The sequence below is a fragment of the Vulpes lagopus genome, chromosome 16, assembly GCF_018345385.1.
Source record: "Vulpes lagopus strain Blue_001 chromosome 16, ASM1834538v1, whole genome shotgun sequence".
Lineage (NCBI taxonomy): Eukaryota > Metazoa > Chordata > Mammalia > Carnivora > Canidae > Vulpes > Vulpes lagopus.
This window is the reverse complement of record NC_054839.1, coordinates 59635015-59655025: the sequence shown is the minus strand read 5'-3', so window position 1 is coordinate 59655025 and position 20011 is coordinate 59635015. Positions and strand designations below refer to the sequence as shown.

Genomic DNA, 20011 nt, shown 5'->3' with positions numbered 1-20011 from the left:
TGAATATCAAAGTTTTTAGAGCTTTTTAATAGGAATTTTCAGGGGCACCTTGGTGGTTCAGTCAGTTAAGTGTGCAACTCTTGATTTTGGCTCAGGTCATGATCTTAGGGTCCTGAGATTGAGTTCTGTGTTGACCTCCGCACTGGCTGGGGAGCTGCTTAAGATTCTCACTCCCTCCCCCCTCTCCCTCTGCCCCTCTCCCTGCTGCTGACCATGGGGTGTTCTCACTCTGTTTCTCTCTCTCTCAAAAATTAAGTTAAAAAATGTTTTAAATAAAATGAAATCCTCAGTGAAAACCTAATCATATTACTAAACAAAATTAAAGAGAGACTAGAGGTGTCTGGAATTTCAAGAGGCCTATGACTTAGCTATAGCTTACCTTCCCCCACCAGTTTTTCAGATACTGTTGTGGAGATTCCTTTGAAAATTCTTAACTGACCTCAGCTTAGAAACCTTAAATATTTCATTTTTCTAGGCCTCTGTGTATTAGAAAGTGGTCTTCTGCTAGTAGTAGGTACCACATGATGGAAAAAAGGTTACGTCTTATTTAGCAGCCTCCTAAACTACAGGCCAAGGCAACATTGTTTTGTGAATATGGTTTATTCAAACACACTATTACAGATAGGTATTTAGGGTGTTTCCTGAATTTTGCAAATATAAATAACATAGCAGTAAATAGTCTTGTGTATTTTCATATTATTAGAGATAACACTTGAGGATAAATCTCTAGAAGCAAGATTGCTAGGTCAAAGGGTAGATGCATTGTAATTCTGTTACATACTGCCCAAATTCCTTGTCTTAGAGGCTGTGCTATTTTGTATTCCCCAGCAGCAGCACCATACAAAAGTGACTTTCTCCATAGCCTTGCAAGTAGAATGTGATGTCACATTTTTAATTTTTGCCAGTCTGATAGGTAAGAAACTATGTATCAGTTTTAATTTGAATTTCTTTTTTTTTTTTAATGAATGAAGTTGGACATGATTTCATAGTTTTAAGGTCCATTTAAAATCTTTGCAAATAGCCTTTTGCATTTATTGCCTGTTTTTCTTTCAGATTTTTAGCCTTTTTTTTCTTAGCTTTTAAGAGTTCTTTATATATTAAAGATATTAGCTTTTTATTTGTAATGCATATTTCCGATATTTTCCTAATTTTTTTTGTCATTGATAAATTTTGCCACACAGACTTCTTGCTTTTTATCTATTAATGTATTTATCTATTCATCTATTTATCTTTATTTATCTATGTATCCATTTATCTATTAATGTATTTATCTATTTATTTGTCTATATATTTATTTATCTGATTATCTTTATGTATCTATTAATGTATTATCTATATGTCTATTTTTCTATTTATTCATCTATTTATTCATCTATTTTTCTATTTATGTATCTATGCATTTATCTAATTTATTTATCGTTTATCTGTTTGTCTATTATCTATCCTTTATTTACTGATCTATTTACTTGTCTATGTATGTATCTATTTTTCTATTTAGTTATTTATCTAGTTATTTATTTTTATCTATTTATTAATGTATTTATTTATCTATTCATCTGTTTATCCATATATCTATTCATATATTTATCTATTTATTGTTTATCTATTTATTGATGTATTTATCTATTTGTTTATATATTTTTATCTATTTATCTTTATGCATTTATCTATTAATCTAATTTTATGTATTTATTTGTTCATCTATTTATCTGTTTATCTATGTCTATTTATCTACTTATCTATTTACTCATCTATTTATTTATTTTTCTGTTTATCTATTAATGTATTTATTTACCTATTTTCATTTATTTATCTGTATATCTATTTATGTATATGTCTGTTTCTCTATGCATTTATCTGTGTATATTTATTTATATATCTGTTTATCTATCTTTTATCTATTGTTTTTTAATGCATTTATCTATTTAATTTCTCTATTTTTCTATTGATCTGTTTATTTATCTACTTATACATTTATCTATCTGTTTTTATCTATTTTTGTATTATCTGCTTATCTAGTTATTTAGCTATTTATGTATTTATCTGTATATTTATCTATTTTTTATCTATTTGTCTATTTATCTTTTTATTTATCTATTTACCTATTTATCTATGCACCTATTTATTTACTTATTTATCCAACTATTTATCTATTTATCTCTGTATTTATTTATCTATTCATTTATCTCTTCATCTATTTATATATTTGTCTATCTTATCTATTTGTCTATTTATTTATCTTTATTTTATTTATTTATCTGTTTATTTATTTGTTTATTTGAAACAGAAAGTCCACGCAGGGGGAAAAGGCAGGAGAAACAGGCTTGATGTGGGGCTCGATCCCAGAACCCTGAGATCATGACCTGAGCTAAAGGCAGATGTTTAACCAACTGAGCCTCCCTCGTGCCTCCATATGTGATTTTATTTGCTGTTTTTATTCATCTCTATACTTTTTGACACATATGTATATGGATTTTAATTCAGGTAGCATTATTTTAAAGCAGCAGCAGCATTCTTTAATTTGGATACCTTAGTAAGAAACATCTCCAGATTTTACATGAGATATGACCTGTGCTTACATATGAACTCTCTGACTTTGAGAAAGTCAACAAACCTGAGGCTTTCTTTTGCTTTTATATTATTTGCAAAATCAGATGGGTTTAGGGCATGGCCTACACTCTCTGCTCTTCACTTGAGGGCCTTTTTCAAGGGCTTTGCAAATAATTAAACTTTCCCCCAAAGTTAAAATGCCAACTTGCTTCTTTTGTCTGTTTACTTTAATAACCTGAAAAATTAATTATATTGTTGAATATGTTTGAAAATCATTGGTATCTTTTTGGATAGACTTGAAGCATCTGGTATATGGTCTTGTTCTGTATATAAAGTGTTTCCTTAATTATTAGGTACTCAGCTTGGGCAGAGAGAAAAACTTTTTTGCCTGTTTTTTTTTTTTTTTTTTTTAGATTTATTTATTTATTTTAGAGATACAGAGAAAGAGCGAGAGTGAACTCAAGCAGAGAGAGAGGCAGGAGAGGGAGAGAATCTCAAGCAGGCTCAACTCTCCACTGAGCATGGAGCCTGATGTGGGGCTTGATCTCACCTGCCTGAGATCATGACCTGAGCCAAAATCAGAAGTTGGACACTTAACCACCAGAGCCCCCTGCCAGTTTTTAAATTCATCCGTCTAATATATAAATGCAGATATTAGGGTAGAAGTTGTCTCAGACTTCTTTCTGTGTCTCGTTTTTGTGAAGAATGATCTGAGGTAGGCATTGGGAGAGTTCTCTCCTGCCTAGTAGATTTAATCAGGTAAGCAAATAATTTTGCCACCAGCTAAAACATAAAGTTTAATTACTTTTTATGTCACTACCTCTCATGTACGTTAATGTATTTTAAGCATTCAAACAAATACCTAAACTGGTAATTTTTTCTTTTTTTTTTTTTTTAATTCCTGTAGATTCTGGTTGATACTGTTTGGGCTTTATCATACCTGACCGATGGAGGTAATGAGCAGATACAGATGGTTATTGACTCAGGGGTTGTACCATTTCTTGTGCCCCTTCTGAGCCACCAGGAAGTGAAAGTTCAAGTAAGTATTTTAAAATTTTTCTCACTTGTATAGAATCATGTTTGCTATGTAATCTGTTAAAACTTGAACAGCCAGGCTTCAGTTCTGTCTTTGTGCATATATCGTCCATATTTCTCTTCTATTTTACTGCATCTGATTTTGCTGGTTTCCAAAGCTTTATCTGACCCAGACTGAGTTTCAGGCTCATAATAGCCAGTTGTCCTTGAGCACTTAGACATATCCTCCAAGAATTCCTTCAGGCATCCCATTGCCATTTTGACCAGACAAAATTAAAATGTATCATCTTCTCCCACAAACCTTCCCGTCTTTATATATCCCCTTTCAATAGACCACACAGCCCAAGCTTGAAACCTTGATTCCTCTTTCATTTCCCCTCCATTACAAAGTCCTGTTAATTCTTATTATATATATAGCGTTCAAATCTATCTACTCCTTATGTGTCTAGAGCCACTGATTCAGTTCAAGAGTCTTTTTGTCCCTTCGAGATAATTGCAACAGCATCCTAAACTGCATTTCCTCCTCTCTCCTTTCTCCTCACTCTAATTACTGTTGGGTGGCTGATAGATATTCATTCCACTTCTGCAAAAGTGACTGTCTAGATGGAAATATGTGCCCATCCCAAGCCTTTAATAAGATATTTCTGTGGTACAATTTAGTAATAGATAAAAAGACAGTTGTTAAAAATGAACCTTTACTTTTTACATTTTTGTTTCTTTGTATTTTTTTTAAATCTTTTTTCAGCAGTTTTTCATAGTTTTTCTATTTAATTCCATTTTTTTATAAGACCTGTTTATAATTCAAAATTGCCTCTCGGTTCTACATAGTACTTTGTCTAAGAATACAGTGTCAATCATTCACCCCTTGCATTTTTACATTTTCTTGGGATTATGAAAAATACAAAATCCTTTCATCATAAACAAATTTATAGAAAGTATTTTTTCCCCACCCCAGACAGCAGCACTCAGAGCAGTTGGCAACATAGTGACTGGCACTGATGAGCAGACCCAGGTTGTTCTCAACTGTGATGTCCTGTCACACTTTCCAAATCTCTTATCACACCCAAAAGAGAAGATAAATAAGGTAAGACATATAAAAGCCTCACTGGTGCATTTCTTTATCTCTGTATTTTTCTTTTTAACTGTCCCCTTGTTTTCTGTTGCTTTGGTTTGATCATGATTTTCTTCAAAACCACTGTAGTTGAGAATTATTTCAAAACACCTCTGTATTTTATTATAAGTGCTGCCCTGATAAAATAATCAGTGTTTTTATGTAAATAGATTGGGTGGTAGCAAAAACCAGTAAAATAGTAGCCAGTATGTGAGAATACATATGAAATCTCTCATTGGATGGCTGGTATCTTTTATAAACAGAGAGATCATAATTTAATCTCTTCATGAAATTAAATTGGACCAAAAGAGAGACAGTGCCTAAATTAAAGGATCAAAACGTCTTTTTTAAAAATTTCAAACTTGAGATACAACCTTATTATTAATTGTTAAATATATACTTAAGTTCTTTATTCCTTTTGTGTCTGCCTTATTTCACATTGCAGAATTTTTTTAAGGTTCATCTATGTTGGAGCATATGTCAGAACTTCATTTCTTTATATAGCTGAATAAGTATTCCATTGTACATATATGTCACATTCTGTTTATCCATTCATCTGTTGATGGACACTTGGAGTTTTTCTACCTTTTGGCTGTTGTGAATAATGTTGCAGTGAACACTGGCATGCAAGTGTCTATTTGGGTCTCTGCTTTCAGTTCTTTTGGGTATATATCTAGGAGTAGAACTGCCCAGTCATATGGTAATTCTATGTTTAGCTTTTTTGGGGAACTGCCAAATTGTTTTCCGTAGCGGCTGTACCATTTTACATTCCCACAAGCACTGTATGAGGGTTCCAATTCCTTTTTTAAAATTATTATTATAGCCACCCTAGTAGCTGTGAAACGATGTCTGGTGGTTTTGATTTGCATTTAGTTTAATGTAGTTTTTTCTGCCTAAAATGCCACCATTCCCAAAACCAGCAAAATTGATCTTTTCTTCTGTGTCGTAGCTATATTTATATATAGTTACTCAACTATAATTCAACTGTTGGATTCTTAAGAAAACTATATTGTCAAAAAGTGCATTTTATGAATACATTTGTTCCAATGAAGGGAAAGAGGGCAGAGTCTTTTAGACTCTGGGCCAGTTAAATTTTTACTGTAGAAATTTCAGTAATATAGGTGATTTTTACAGCTAAATGTATTCCATAATTGGAAACAGAGCTGAGAAAGCGGGACAGAAGTGGGTGCAGAGAAGTTCTGGCCTGTGATCGATAAGCTCTAAGTGAAATTATCACTGGGGAAAGAGAAAGGGTTCGCATAGATAGCTCCTAAGCCTCAGCAGCCAGTTAAGTCTCCTCAGAAGTTTTTCACCTTTGAGCATTTGTGTTATTTGCACTGGGGATCATTATGGGACCCTCAAAGTAGAATAAAACTCAATTTTATTCCCTCAGCATTTTTTTTTTTTTTTAAGATTTACTTACTTATTCGATAGAGTGTGCGTGAGTGAGCACAATTTGCGGGGAGAGGGTGAGGGAGAGAGAATCCCAAGCAGACTCCTCACTGAGCACCGAGCCCGACATGGGGCTCAATCCCAAGACCCTGAAATCATGACCTGAGCCAAAATCAAGAGTCAGACACTTAACCAACTGAGCCACTGAGGCACCCCATATTCCCTGAGCATTTTTGAAAATTTTCAAACCTATGGGAAATTTGCAAGAATATTAGAGTGAACACCCATATACTCTAAACACTGATTTACCAATTAGTAAGATCTTACCACATTGGATGGCAAAATAAATCTGCAGTTAACTTTTTTAATTGTAGAAGAAGAGACAACATTTGACACTAAAACTAAAATAAAACCTGTTGGTTTGTGACTTATAAATCCTTTGGGGTTATAGTAAAATTTGTTATATAGACCCATTCGACTAATTAGATACTTAATTTCTAAATACATCTTGCAAGTAAATATTTTACAAGAAAGCAATTCTCCTTTCTTAGAAGTAGTTTTAACAGACTATTAAGAAATTTATTTCTGTCATTATCTTTTAGAGGGAGTTTAAGCACCAAAAATGTAAGCTGCACAAGTAAAGGTTTTTTGTCTGTTTTGTTCATTGCCATATTACCATTGTCTAAAATGCCTAGCTTGTAGGCATATATTTTAGTGGGTAGATAAATGCTAGATTAATGGGGCCCAAATATGATGGATAGAAGTTTCCTTGTAACTTGTTTAAAATGAGAGATACTGTGTCACTTAATTGCTTTTTATATATGCATTCCCCCTGATGCAACTCAAGTGATTTTGTTATATGTAAAGTACATTAAAATAAAAATATAAATACATTAAAAATAATTTTTCAAACAAAAGTATCCTGAACCTTGTTCAATTATAGGAAGCAGTGTGGTTCCTTTCCAACATAACAGCAGGCAACCAACAACAAGTTCAAGCTGTAATAGATGCTGGATTAATTCCTATGATTATTCATCAGCTTGCTAAGGTCAGTCTTATTATGGAGTTTATCGTGTCCATTAATATATTATAACCAAGATTTTTTTAATAAAAAATTCAAAAAAAATTCATGTAATCATTTCTTTTTTTTTTTAACCATCAGGGGGACTTTGGAACACAAAAAGAAGCTGCTTGGGCAATTAGCAACTTAACGATAAGTGGCAGAAAAGATCAAGTGAGTTTGGAGAAACTGTTAGGATTGTTAATATTGGAAAGTATACTACTCTTTTATCTTTAGGAGCTGCCGATTGTTTATAAGCCCTGTGCTGTGTTCTTTTTGGGGAAAAGATAATTATATAAATAAAAATTTTTCTTTTGTTGCCTAGGTTGAATACCTTGTACAGCAGAATGTAATACCACCATTCTGTAATTTACTGTCTGTAAAAGATTCTCAAGTTGTTCAGGTGGTCCTGGATGGTCTGAAAAACATTCTGATAATGGCTGGTGATGAAGCAAGCACAATAGCTGAGATAATAGAAGAATGTGGAGGTAAGAGTAGATTAAAGAAAAATCGTTGAGCCTGGAACACTAAAACATTAGTTCCTTTAAAGACAACTAATCAGGAAGAAAGCTGTCAGGAAAGATTGCTGTTCCATCATCAAAGTATGTTGCTATCCTTTGTTTGCTATGTTCGCATTCCAGGAGGATTTTCCAGCAAGCATTAGTCCGTATGTTGGAAAAACTCTGTGACCTTCCTAGAGGTTTACATTGCTTTTTAGGTAACATAAATCCTCCTCTTGAAGTCACAGTGCGAGAGAGCAAATTAAAAGCTTGGGAACAGGTACCGTAGAGAAACTTACAAGCTCTTGTTCACCTCCACATTTCTTAGACTCCATGACAGTGAAACCCTTTTTTTGTGCTACACCTAATACCATGTGATTCTGTGGACCTTACTTTGTGAAATACTATTCCATATTGTTGGGAAAGGTTAATGATTTCAGAGTCATCTAGCTATTTTATTTCAGTCTTAGGATTGTTAGAGCTGCATGTTGAACTTACTACCACAGAAGTTACTTTGAAATTTTGATGAGAAAACTGTGATTTGAAATATTGTATTATTTCTCTGGTAATCACATATGAAACATATATTAAAACGTTTTATTTTTAAAGGTAGCTGTTCAATATGTACTAAGTTGTCTAAACCTTAAATTAATTCATTCTGTTGCCATGTTTTATTTTCTATGTTGTGTTGATTATTATGTACAGTTATACGACCCAGTTTATTTTTTTAAGAGAAAGCAAACAAAATAGCATCATAAAATATTCAGATTAGAAGTTTTTTCTTAATAACAAGAAATTATCCTAGAGATGTTAGGGAGTTTTATCTATGATCATAGAAGTAGATCTTAATACTATTAATTCACTGCTCGTTCTGGTTTTAAGATATTGTGAGATAATTTGAAATTAGCATTATAGTCTAATTCAGAACAATTACCCCCAGAAGGTTTAAGCTGCAGAATTGTTAGTCTTTGGCTTTTTATCATTGTAGTTGCTTTGGTCTTTGGGAGTGTATACTTTTTTACTTAGTATTTTATAATTCTATAAAGAACTTTACATCCATTATCTTTGATACTTATATTCCCATTTTTCTGGTTTTTATATTACTATATAAAGAAAAAATGCAACTATTTCAAAATTACCTAGCTAAAAAGATATTTCAAGGAAGAGTACTGTTAAGAATTTAAATTTATAGACTTGTGCATCTAATGCATCGAGTAAATATATTGGGAACAGAAATTAAGGCATTCTACAGTTGTGAAAAGTTGTTTCCCAGTTTCATTGTGGCTATAGGATATAAGCACCCTATTTGATTTTTTCTTGAAAGAAATTACTTCAAATTTAAAGCTTTGTCTTCTGTTTATATCAGTTATTCATGAAGTTTCTGAAAACTTGTTTTATAAAAGTAGTAACATTTGGAAAACAATGGAAACATTAAAAACTACTTATACAAGATAATGTGCTTCCATTAAAACGGTCTGGGGAGGCCTTGGTTCAGGTTCAATCACTAACTTGCCACGCAACCCAAAGTAAACCCCTTACGTCTCTGGATCATAGCTTCCTCATCTGTCAAATAGAGCGCTTAGGTGGATTTTTTTAACTGTCTGCCTCAGATACCAGGGTACCTCAAGGGTTTCTAAGAGGATGCTCTTAGAATTCGTGGGATGCTCATCCTAAACCAGAGCAGCCCAGGGTTTTATCTGTTTTTTAGAAAACTGTCATCTTTGGGTAATGGTGGGAAGGTGTTCTGAGTTCTTTCAGATTTTCCATTGTTAGTATGAACACAGTTTTTATATGTGTGTATGCCTAAGAGTTTGATTTTGTTTGTTTTTATTACCAGGTTTGGAGAAAATCGAAGTTTTACAGCAACATGAAAATGAAGACATATATAAATTAGCTTTTGAAATCATAGATCAATATTTCTCTGGTGATGATGTAAGTATACATTAAAGTATGGTATGCCTGCATGTACATTAAAATATGTACTCTAAATTTACTAAGAATTTTCCTTTTATCATTAATAGGACAATTTTATAATAGATTTCTATCAGATACTCTTAAAGTGGCATTTCCAGTTATTTTTAATAATCTAAAAAAATTAATGATTATTTTCCATCAATCATTTTTTTTAAATACTGTGTATGAAACATCATTATAAGGTAAAAATATAAAAACAGTTATTTGAGGGGGCACCTGCTGGCTCATTCAGTAAAGCATGAGACTCTTAATCTTAAGGTTGTGAGTTGGAGCCACACCTTGGGCATAGAGATTACTTTAAAAAAATTTTTTTTTCTTATTGCATTTGTAATCTGTTAAATGGGAAGAAATACTACAGTTGACTCCTGAGCAACAAGTGTTTGAACTGCAAAGGCCTACTTATAGGTAGAATTATATATATATATATATATATATATATATATATATATATACACACACACATATATATATATAATTACCAAACTATCAAATAATCAAATAGGGGGTGTGTGTGTGTATGTAAAAAATATATATATCAAATACAGGTATATGTATGTAAAATATATATATATCAAATATAGGTGTGTGTATATATATATATGTACACACATACACACACAGTACAGTACTATAAACGTATTTTCTGGAGCTCCTGGGTGGCTCAATCAGTTAAGCGTCTGACTGGCTCAAGTCATAATGTCAGGGTCCCAGGATTGAGCCCCATGTGGGGCTCCCGACTCAGCAGGGTGTCTGCTTGTATCTCTCCCTGTGCCCTTCCCCCCATTTGTGCTCTCTCTGTCCCTCTCTCAAATAAATAGAATCTTTTCCAAAAAATGTATTTTCTATTTCTTATGATTAGTAACATTTTCTTTTCTCTAGCTTACTTCATTATAAGAATATAGTATTTAGGGACACCTGGGTGGCTCAGCAGTTGAGCGTCTGCCTTCACCTCCGGTCGTGATCCCAGGGTCCTGGGATCGAGTCCCACATCAGGTTCCCACATCAGAAGGAGCCTGCTTCTCCCTCTGCTTGTGTCTCTGCCTCTCTCTCTGTCTCTCTCATGAATAAATAAATTAAAAATCTTTTAAAAATACAGTATTGGGGATCTCTGGGTGGCTCAGCGGTTTAGCACCTGCCTTCAGCCCAGGGCGTGATCCTGGAGCCCCAGGATCAAGTCCCGCGTCGGGCTCCCTGCAGGGAGCCTGCTTCTCCCTCTACCTGTGTCTCTGCCTCTCTGTCTCTGTCTCATGAATAAATAAATAAAATCTTTTAAAATAAATACAGTATTTAATACATATAATGTACAAAATATGTTAACTGTTTATATTATTGGTAAGGCTTCCAGTCAACAGTAGGCTATTAATAGTTAAGTTTTGGGAGTCAGGAGTTATACTTGGATTTTTGACTCTGCTTTGGGGAGGAGATTGGTTCCCCTAGCTCCTGTGTCGTTTCAGGGTCAACTGTAACTATAGAAATGATGTGTGTTGAGATGAGTAAAATAAATCTACAGATACAGAAACTTAAGAATGAGGCATGGATGAGGGAGGAGGTAAAAAAAAAAAAAAAGAATGGAGCAATTTTTATATGTGTTCAGTTTAATTAAATTGTTAAATTACTGGGGGGACTTGGATGGCTCAGTTGGTTGAGTATCCAACTCTTGGACTCTTGATTTGGGCTCAGGTCCTGATCTCAAGGTCGTGAGATTGAGCCCTCATGTTGGGCTCCACAGTCAGCAGGGAGTCTGCTGGAGATTCTCTCCCCCTCTGCCACTCCCCCCATTCATTCTCTCTCTCTCTCTCTCTCTCTCTAAAATAAATAAATCCTCAAAAAAAAGTTAAATTTATTATTATTATTATTGATTTACTTGTTTTTATTTATTGATTGAAACATAGAGAATAATTACAACAGGAGCACCTGGGAGGCTCAGTTGGTTAAGTGTCTGCCTTCGGCTCAGGTCATGATCTCTGGGTCCTGGGCTCAAGCCCTATGTGTGGCCCCTGCCTATCCCTCTCCTCTCCTACCCCCCCCCCCCCCCCCCCCGCTCATGTTCTCAAACTCTTTCTGTCAAATAAATAAAATCTTTAAAAAGAAGAAAGAATGATTATAACATTTGTATAGAATTCTCTCATAAGAAGAAAGATTTGCTTATACCACAACATCTAGTATCTTAACATAATAAGGATATTTTTTGTGTGCTTTTTTTATAGATTGATGAAGATCCTAGCCTCATTCCCGAAGCAACACAAGGAGGTACTTACAACTTTGACCCAACAGCCAACCTTCAAACAAAAGAATTTAATTTTTGAGTTCAGTTGAGTGCAGCATCTTTCCCAATTCAGTACGAAGCACCACCAGACGGCTACCAAATGACAAGAAGAACAACAACAAAAGGCTCCAAAACACACATGCCTCTTCGTTTTGATGCTTCTAAAGCAAGCCATGTCTCAGTCACTTTGCAGTTGCCAAAAGTTACTATCACATGGACTGTAAATGCATATGCATGATTTCCTAAACTGTTTTAGAATTCTCCTTAACAATCTCAACTACCCTATTTTTCCCTGTTCCCGGGTGCCACACGCTGACAACTGCAGTCTCCAGTTTAGAATATTCCGTAGCGGTGGCATGTCAGCTGCCCACTTGATATTCCTTTGGAAAACGGTGCGCTGTGGATCAAGACACTTTGGTATGATGCATATACACGTTGGAAGACTTTCAAGAGGTGCAGTCTGATCTGAGCCTCCATCATTGTCCTCCACAAACATATTTTCATATTCTTTATGTGGAAGAATAGATTTTAAAGTACAAGCCAAATGATTTTCATTGGTGGAACTAACTGACACACAAAAAAAGTAACTTAAAAAAAGAAACTTGGTTATTGATTAAAACAGATAAGTCTAAAAAAAAAAAACAAAAAACAAAAAAAAAAAAACTGTGCTTCATCTACCAGTAATTGATGTGTTTATTATCTGCCTCAGAAGCCAGGGTTGGAGGAAGAACTTTAGCTATGGATGGTAATGCTTTCGCCATTATACCTAATTTTTGAGAACAGCAAGCCCTATTTGACCACTCACTTCAGCCTGTGTGTTCCTGCTGTTTTGAAGTAATCAAATGCTGTGCATGGTATATTACCTGAGCTGCAACCTGTTACGGACTTGAACTTCTGGTGAAGTTGAAAGCAAGAGTCCCTGACCATAAAGAAAACAAAACAAACAAACAAAATAACAAAAAACAAAGGTCTAAAAAGTACCGATTAGTGATATTTTAAAAAAATCTTGCTTTCAGCTTTCAGGAGTTAATATTTTTTGTTTTAAATTGATAATTGGATATGGTTGATTTATATTGGGTTTAAACTGTGGAGCTTTCATGTTTACTGTAATTTAGTCTTAAAATATTTTTTACTTAGTAACCAGTGCTTTTGATAATGTGGTTGGCAACAAACCAGCAACTATCTAGAAGTGTTATAAAACTTCATTCTTTGAGTATTGGGAAAGTTAATTCAGATCCTACTCTAAAAGCATATTCATATATTAAAAGATTCAGACAAGGATCTGTGTAGAGGAGTAATCTGCAGTTATTTGACATAAACCTGATTTGCAGTGATCTTTCAGCGGTTCTGCAAAATCTGGTATTACTATGTAAAGTCCTTGCTTTTGGTAAATTGTCTGACCCAGTTATTAATGAAAGGATATGGATTTGAAAACTTTTAAACTGAACAATTTATGCTGTCACAGAAATGGTTTTGTTGCTATCGTTTACTGGGTATAATTTCCCAATGCATTGATGTGAAGGGATAGAAAATCTGAACTAATTTAGTATCCGGTGGGGGGTGTATTTACTGTGATGAAGATGAGACCGATGCCATCAGAGCTTTGTGAATCAGCTGGGGTGTTTTCACTGATAAACAACACATAGCAGGTGTGCATTCATTACAAATATATGTATCTGCCAAGGTGGAGCCACTTTAAAGAGTGAGTTTTGTCTTGTATCTGAAATGGATACAAGCGTATGTTTAAACTGCAAGATTTTTACTTGCTAGAGAATCTGTTTTAATATAGTGGTTTGGCCTCTGATTATTTATAGGTTTTATAAATTTTAGAATCAATTTCTCTTTAAGGTGGCTCAGATTTTTCAACTCTTGTGCACATAAAATTGAGTTGAAGTTCATTGTGCCTTTTTTTCTTTATCCAAATTTTGAGTTAAAGCTTCATATGGTAACTGCATCCTGTTCAGACACTGTAGTCGAAATTTTTGAAACTGTGTGGTGTTCACTAAAAGTAGGAATAACAAAGTCAAAGCTAATTAAGGTCACAAACTTCGGTGAAACCCTTAAAGTCCAAATCTTCTTGATATTGTGAATTGTACCCCTTCCAGGTTAGTTTCTTCTGGACTCTCCATACTCCTTACAGTTACCTTTTAAATTTTGCACACATTGAGATTAAATTGGGCCTCTACTGTGCCGATTCCTATTTCCTCTTGTGTTTTAAGTGCGAACTAACAACATAAGTGAACATTAGCATCAAGTAGTGCAGACATATGTGTGCATTTGCTTGATTCAATTTGTTGTGACCTTATCAGTTTGGAATTGGAATTGCACCATTTCGTAGACAAAGGAAACTAAGTATATTGCTGCACTTTTAAGTTTTCAGAACAGTGTTGAAAAATTGCATTGTTTTTATTTTTTTTAAACTCAGTTAAAAAAGACTAAAACGTTCTTTCAAAAGAGGCATCTAAATGTGTTCCTAATTTTGTATATGGGCTTAGGTTTTGTAACCAATAAAAAAAGCTGCTATCAAATACGATAAAACATTGGAGAACTTATTTCTAACAGTTTCTCAATTTCCTAGTTTTGTTTTCTGTGTGGTTAAATTTAAATTTGAACTATTTTTTGCACATCAGCCACAATGGAGGCAAATCATGAATTACTCCTTCATTGTATTTTAATATCCGTCTTCCACTGTAACAAACCAGACAGTAACAGTGTTAGATTTAAGAGTATTTTGTGACAAATAAGAAATACCCAAATCTTTATTCATTTCCTGAGCTGCCTTAACAGCACCGCAAACCAGGTGGCTTAGAACAGTAGGAACTTGCTGCTGCACGTTTCTGGAGGCCAGAAGTCAGAAATCGGGGTGCGGGCCTGGGGCATTCTGCGGGGGCCCTGGGGTAGGACCCTTCTCTGTCTCTTCCCGGCTTCTGGGGTCCACAGCAGTGCCCGGCGCTCCCCGGCTTGTAGCTGCGTCCCTCTGGCCCCTGCTGTCGTCCTCGTCCTGGGGCGCGCTCCCTGCGTGCCTCAGGTCTAGCTGCTGCGACTTAGGAAGGCTGTTCGGGAAAATGGCTTGGTTATGACTTCCATGAGACGACAAAGCCAAACTTTACGGCCTGCCCGATCCTTGAGAACGAGGAACTGGAAGATTTCGTCATCGAAGTAAACTGGGGAGTTTTAACTTGTGAGACAGAGGTGGTGGCTCTAAATGAAATCTGGGATTCACTAGAACAACTATGGAGTATCCGGATATTATTACTTTGAATAATGCCGCTGCAGATTATTACTGGAAGAAGTCCGTGCGTGTGAGGAAGTAAAGGCGATCGCACCTTCCTGTAAGCTTGCCCTGATTTCCTTCAGAAGAGCTGTCCTCCTCGGAAGATTAATTACTTAATTATTGCAAGTGGGAATTCGTGAATGTCCGTTGTCTTACAGTGACGGTTATGAATTTTTTTTAAAGATTTGATTTGTCAGCGCAGCACGCACCAAGCAGGAAGAGCTGCAGGTAGAGAGAGCAGAGGAGCGGACTGTCCGCGGGGCGGGACCCCGGGACCCCGGGATCGTGGCCTGAGCCCGAGGCAGCTGCTAACCCACTGAGCCCCCCAGGCGCCCCTGCTTATGAATTTTCTTTGGCCCTAGTTGAACTGGGGAATTTTAATTAAATCGATTCGGAGAAAGGGAGTATGATTTCTCCACACCGAGCTGCGAGTGTGAAGGTGCGCGCCCCCAGGGCTGCTCCGTGTGCCCAGCACCCGGGCCCCCAAAGTTCTCAAGGCGCCTGTGTCAGTGTTGTGGTCTGTCGGGTGGCCACAGAGCAGTGCCACGGGGAGTCTCCGTGGCACCCGGAGACGGGGGTCTGTGTCCCCGCACGGATGGGGCTCCCGACTGTACCGAGGAAAGTGTGTGGGACGAGGACGTGAGAACGTGGCCCCTGCACCTCCCTTAGCCTCCGGGTGACACCGTCCCCTAACTTTGACCTAAGTCCCGGTCTCTCAGACCCTGCGATACTCGCATTGGAGGCGGCGGTTGTCGTTGGGGGGCTGACCTTTGCGTTGTAGGATGTTGGGCAGCGTCTTCGGGCTGTGCCCTCTAAGGACCTCTGCAGTCCCCGTCGCGACAGCCAGTCTCCAGGCATTGCCACGTGTCCCCTGGGGGGCCAAGCCTGCCCGCGCGAACCACCGGCCCAGAGGAATGTCCGTAGACAACTTCGCGGCTCCAGTGACAGCCTCGGTCGTGCCTCTGTGTTGTGTAAACAGTCGCAGACGTGGCTCGGATGCGTCAGATAAAAAGAGGAGACAAAAATGCGCTTTTTGTCCGTTCTCCACTTTCGGAGAACTCGGAGCCCGCGCTCCCGGGAGCCCCTGGTGTCCAGGCCCACCCGCTGCCGAGGACTTGGGATAGAGACGGGAACACGGAGGATCCACCAAGCCCCGCGAACGTATCCTGTGGCCAAGGAAAGGTGTGCGGAATAGGCCTGCGTGCTGATCGCCCGCGGTGTCCACACCACCCGTGTCCACACCGCAGCGTTTGTCAGGCCTCGTGGTTGAGACACTGAAGTTCCCTGGGAAGGCTGCGGCGGGTGGCAGCGGCTGCAGGGCGCGCCTTTGAGCATCTGAGACTGGCCCCGGCCCGGCCCCACCGACGCTCACGGGTTTATCAAAAATGCTCAAAAGCAGCGGGACGGCGGGGAGTCCCGCCGGGAAGGATGTGTCCCCGCAGGGCCTCCTGCGCCACCGCGGCCTCCGGCGAGTCCCGCGTGGGCCGGGCAGGTGGAGCGGCTGCACCGGGAAGGGCGCGCTTCGTGTGGCTCGCACACACCGGAGCGGGCTTCCGAGGCTGGCCGAGGCTGCAGAGCCGCCCCCGCGGGAGCGGAGTCAGAGCTTGGGGGCCGAGGAGTGTGTCGCGGGGAGCCTGTCCACCTTGCGGGAGGCGTCAGCGGCGACCAGCTCCCGTCTCACTGCGGGGCAAGGCGCGGGGCCTCCGCCCGCAGCCCAGGGCCTGATCCCGGACACCCGGGAGCCAGCCTGCTTCTCTGCGTCTCTCATGAATAAATAAAAATCTTAAAAAAAAAAAAAAAAAAAAGCACCGCTCTTGAGCGACTTCCCTATAAAGCAAGCCCTTCGGGGTTCCTCGTTAGCAGGAGAGCAGGGCTGCTCCTGTGGGTTGCGGTGCTCGGCCCGGCCACCCCACGCGGCCTAGTGTGGAAGCAGCCGGGCCTGGGATGGGCTCCGGTCCCTCTGGGCATCCCGAAGGCCCGTGACCATGTGACACGACGAGCTTCTGGGTACAACGGAAAGGAACATCCCATTTCCCCGGACACTTCAATCTCTTAAGGTGGAGGCGACTTCTTCCAGTGCCACCAGCCTCCTCACGGTTGGACTCGGGATCGAGTAGCCGCCCGGGCGCCCTGCCCTCGGCCCCCTCTGACCCACTAGTTAGGCACTTACACTGTCAAACCGAAGTAGAGGAATTTGTAAAAAGCCGAGTTACTGGTTTCAGCCGCTTTCGTCATAATAAGGTCAGACCGTGCATACGTATCCTTCCCGGGTCCGGGTCCTAGGCGGGGAGCACGTGGGGAGTTCAAGGGAGTGAGAATGATGGGGGGAGCAGGCCCCCGGGGCCCTGGGGCTGAGACTGCACGGCCGGGCGGGAAGGTGGCTGTGGGCTCCCGGTCCCCTTGCACAGGGCCCCGGCGGGGAAGGCGCGTGTGCCCGCCGCCACCTGCTGGCCCGCCCAGGCCGGGAAGGCCCTCGGGCTCCCGACGCCGAGTGGTGACAGGGTGAACGGCTCGGGCCCCGCAGCCGCCGTGCGGTTGGGAGATGCCTGGCGGCTGAGGACCTGGAGTCGGGGACGCAAGGGTCCAGGGTGATGGCCGGAGGTGACCCAGCTGGGGAAGGGCGGGACCTGGCGGTCCCGCTGGGTTGTGCGGATGCTCCTGAAGGACCGTGCAGGAGGGCAACCTGGGGGCCCGAGGTGGGGGGACAGGCCTGGGCCGCACCTGCAGGGAGCACGGGCCTCGGACGGGGCTGCGGGCCGCAGGCTGAGCCCGCAGAGGCAAGGGCGCAGCGCAAAGGCCGTGTGACTCCTCAGGCCGCGGACACGAAGGGATCCCGGTGGCCGGGCCGCTGCCGCCAAGTCCAGGAAGGACCGGAGGTGCCCTCGGGTTACTGGTATGGGGGTCGGTGGTCCCCCCCTCCGTGAGGACGGTGGCACTGGGACCGGGCTGCAATCCAGGCTGGGAAGGACTGAGGACAGGGACGCACTGCGGAGACCTCGACTCTAGTCAGGTTTTTGTTGCTGTTGTTTTTTAAGATGTTCTGTATTTTTTCATGAGACCCAGAGAGAGAGGCAGAGACGCAGGCAGGAGAAGCAGGATGTAGGACTCGATCCCGGGACCCCGGGGTCACGCCCTGAGCCAGAGGCTGATGCTCCACCGCGGGGCCACCCGGGTGCCCCTAATCCGGTTTTTATTGAGAGAGATACTGATCAACCATGCATGAGAAGAGCGATCGTCCCTTGCTAAGTTACAGGGGACACTCCAAAGCCCAGCAGGGGTCATACTCGCTTCTTCAAGCAGCACGCACTTAACTGAGCAGCTGGTGTGGGCCAGACCCCAGCAGGTGCCGGGATACAACGGCCAAGCAGCCAGACCCGGGCCTGCCATGGGCGTTCATGCTCTCGCCGCAAGAGACCAGCAATAAATGTGTAATAAATAACATAATTTCCATGGTGCTAAATGCTATATAAAACATTGCATGCGGAGTAACCCACTGAAATTGTGCTCGGAATCTGAAATCGTATTTTTAAACTGGTAAAATACACAACAACACCTACCGTCGTGACCATTCTTAAGCGTGTAGCTGAGAAGTGCAAAGTGCACCACAGTTGTGCAGTCCTACCCCGTGACTCTTTCATCTCGCAAAATGAAACTCCATAGCTATTTTTTTTAAAAGATTTTATTTATTCATGAGACACAGAGAGAGGCAGAGACACAGGCAGAAGGAGAAGTAGGCTCCATGCAGGGAGCCCCATGGGGACTTGATCCCAAAACCCCCGGGTCACGCCCTAAGCCAGGGGAAGACGCTCCACCCCTGAGCGCCCCCCCCCCGCCCCAGACGTCCCTAAACTGCACAGCTATTAACTCTTCTCACCCCCTCAGGAGCGGTGGGCATCGTCCTCTCTGCGTTCTGTCTCTAGGGATATGGCTACTTCAGAAACCGCATATAAACCCAATCCTACAGCTCGTTCCCTTTTTTGTGACTCACTTAACCCCGCATCATGTCCTCAAGGTTCCCCCACAGTGCAGCCTGTGACAGGATATCTTTCCTTTTCGCGGCTCCGTAATATTCCACTGCGTGCATACACCACCGTCTACAACAGCAAATGGTCTTTTAGCCTAGGATCCTAGTGATACTTCAGTGCAAGTATTTAAAAATTCCTTTTTTAAAAAAGGTCTGAAACCCAAGTGTATGTGGGCAGCCGGTGTTTCATCTGGCTCTCCAGCAGTGAGCACACAGGCTCGCTCCGTCGGGCTACCGTCCCCTAGAACTCTGACTCCTTTCTCCTGGGTCTCTAAGTAACAGGCGCCCAAGGAGGGCAGAGGGAGGGAGGTTAGGGGCAGACAAGGCGCCAGCAAACGTGCAGGGGAAGCGAGGACCGGTCAGGACGCGGGGCCAGGTGAGCGAGCAGGTGAGCGGGCAGGTGAGCGGGCAGGTGAGCAGGTGAGCGAGTAGGTGAGCAGGTGAGCGGGCAGGTGAGCCGGCAGGTGAGCAGGTGAGCGGGCAGGTGAGCGGGCAGGTGAGCGGGCAGGGCCCAGAGGCGGGGACTCCCCGGGCTGTCGGGGCCTGGAAAGGTCCCCTCAGGGTCCAGCGTCCAAGCAGCAGCGCCTGCTGCCCCCCCTCGACGGCTGCTGCTTCCGCGGGCGAACAGCGTCGGAGGCGCGGGGGCGGGGGCTGCGGCCCAGGCCGTGACCCCGGGCCCCGGGATCGAGTCCCGCGCGGAGCCCGCTTCTCCCTCCGCCCGGTCTCCGCCTCTCTGGGGCTCTCAGGGGGAAGGGAATAAAGTCTGTTTCCAAAGAAACGGCGAGCGTCAGCCTCGGGGCGGAACGAGCCAGCAGGTGGCCGCGG

At 41.1% G+C, this 20011-nt stretch overlaps 1 protein-coding gene across 1 annotated transcript in view; it reads left to right on the top strand.

Moving 5' to 3' along the window:
* Positions 1-14426, top strand: part of KPNA3 (karyopherin subunit alpha 3) — an 89567-nt gene extending 75141 nt beyond the window's left edge. Inside the window, exons 11-17 of the mRNA XM_041731144.1 lie at positions 3458-3589; positions 4541-4669; positions 7032-7136; positions 7251-7322; positions 7474-7636; positions 9486-9580; positions 11830-14426. Of these exons, the coding sequence (XP_041587078.1) occupies positions 3458-3589; positions 4541-4669; positions 7032-7136; positions 7251-7322; positions 7474-7636; positions 9486-9580; positions 11830-11928 (795 nt within the window). The 3' untranslated portion in view covers positions 11929-14426. The remainder of the gene's footprint in view (positions 1-3457; positions 3590-4540; positions 4670-7031; positions 7137-7250; positions 7323-7473; positions 7637-9485; positions 9581-11829) is intronic.
* The last annotated feature ends 5585 nt before the right edge of the window (positions 14427-20011 follow it).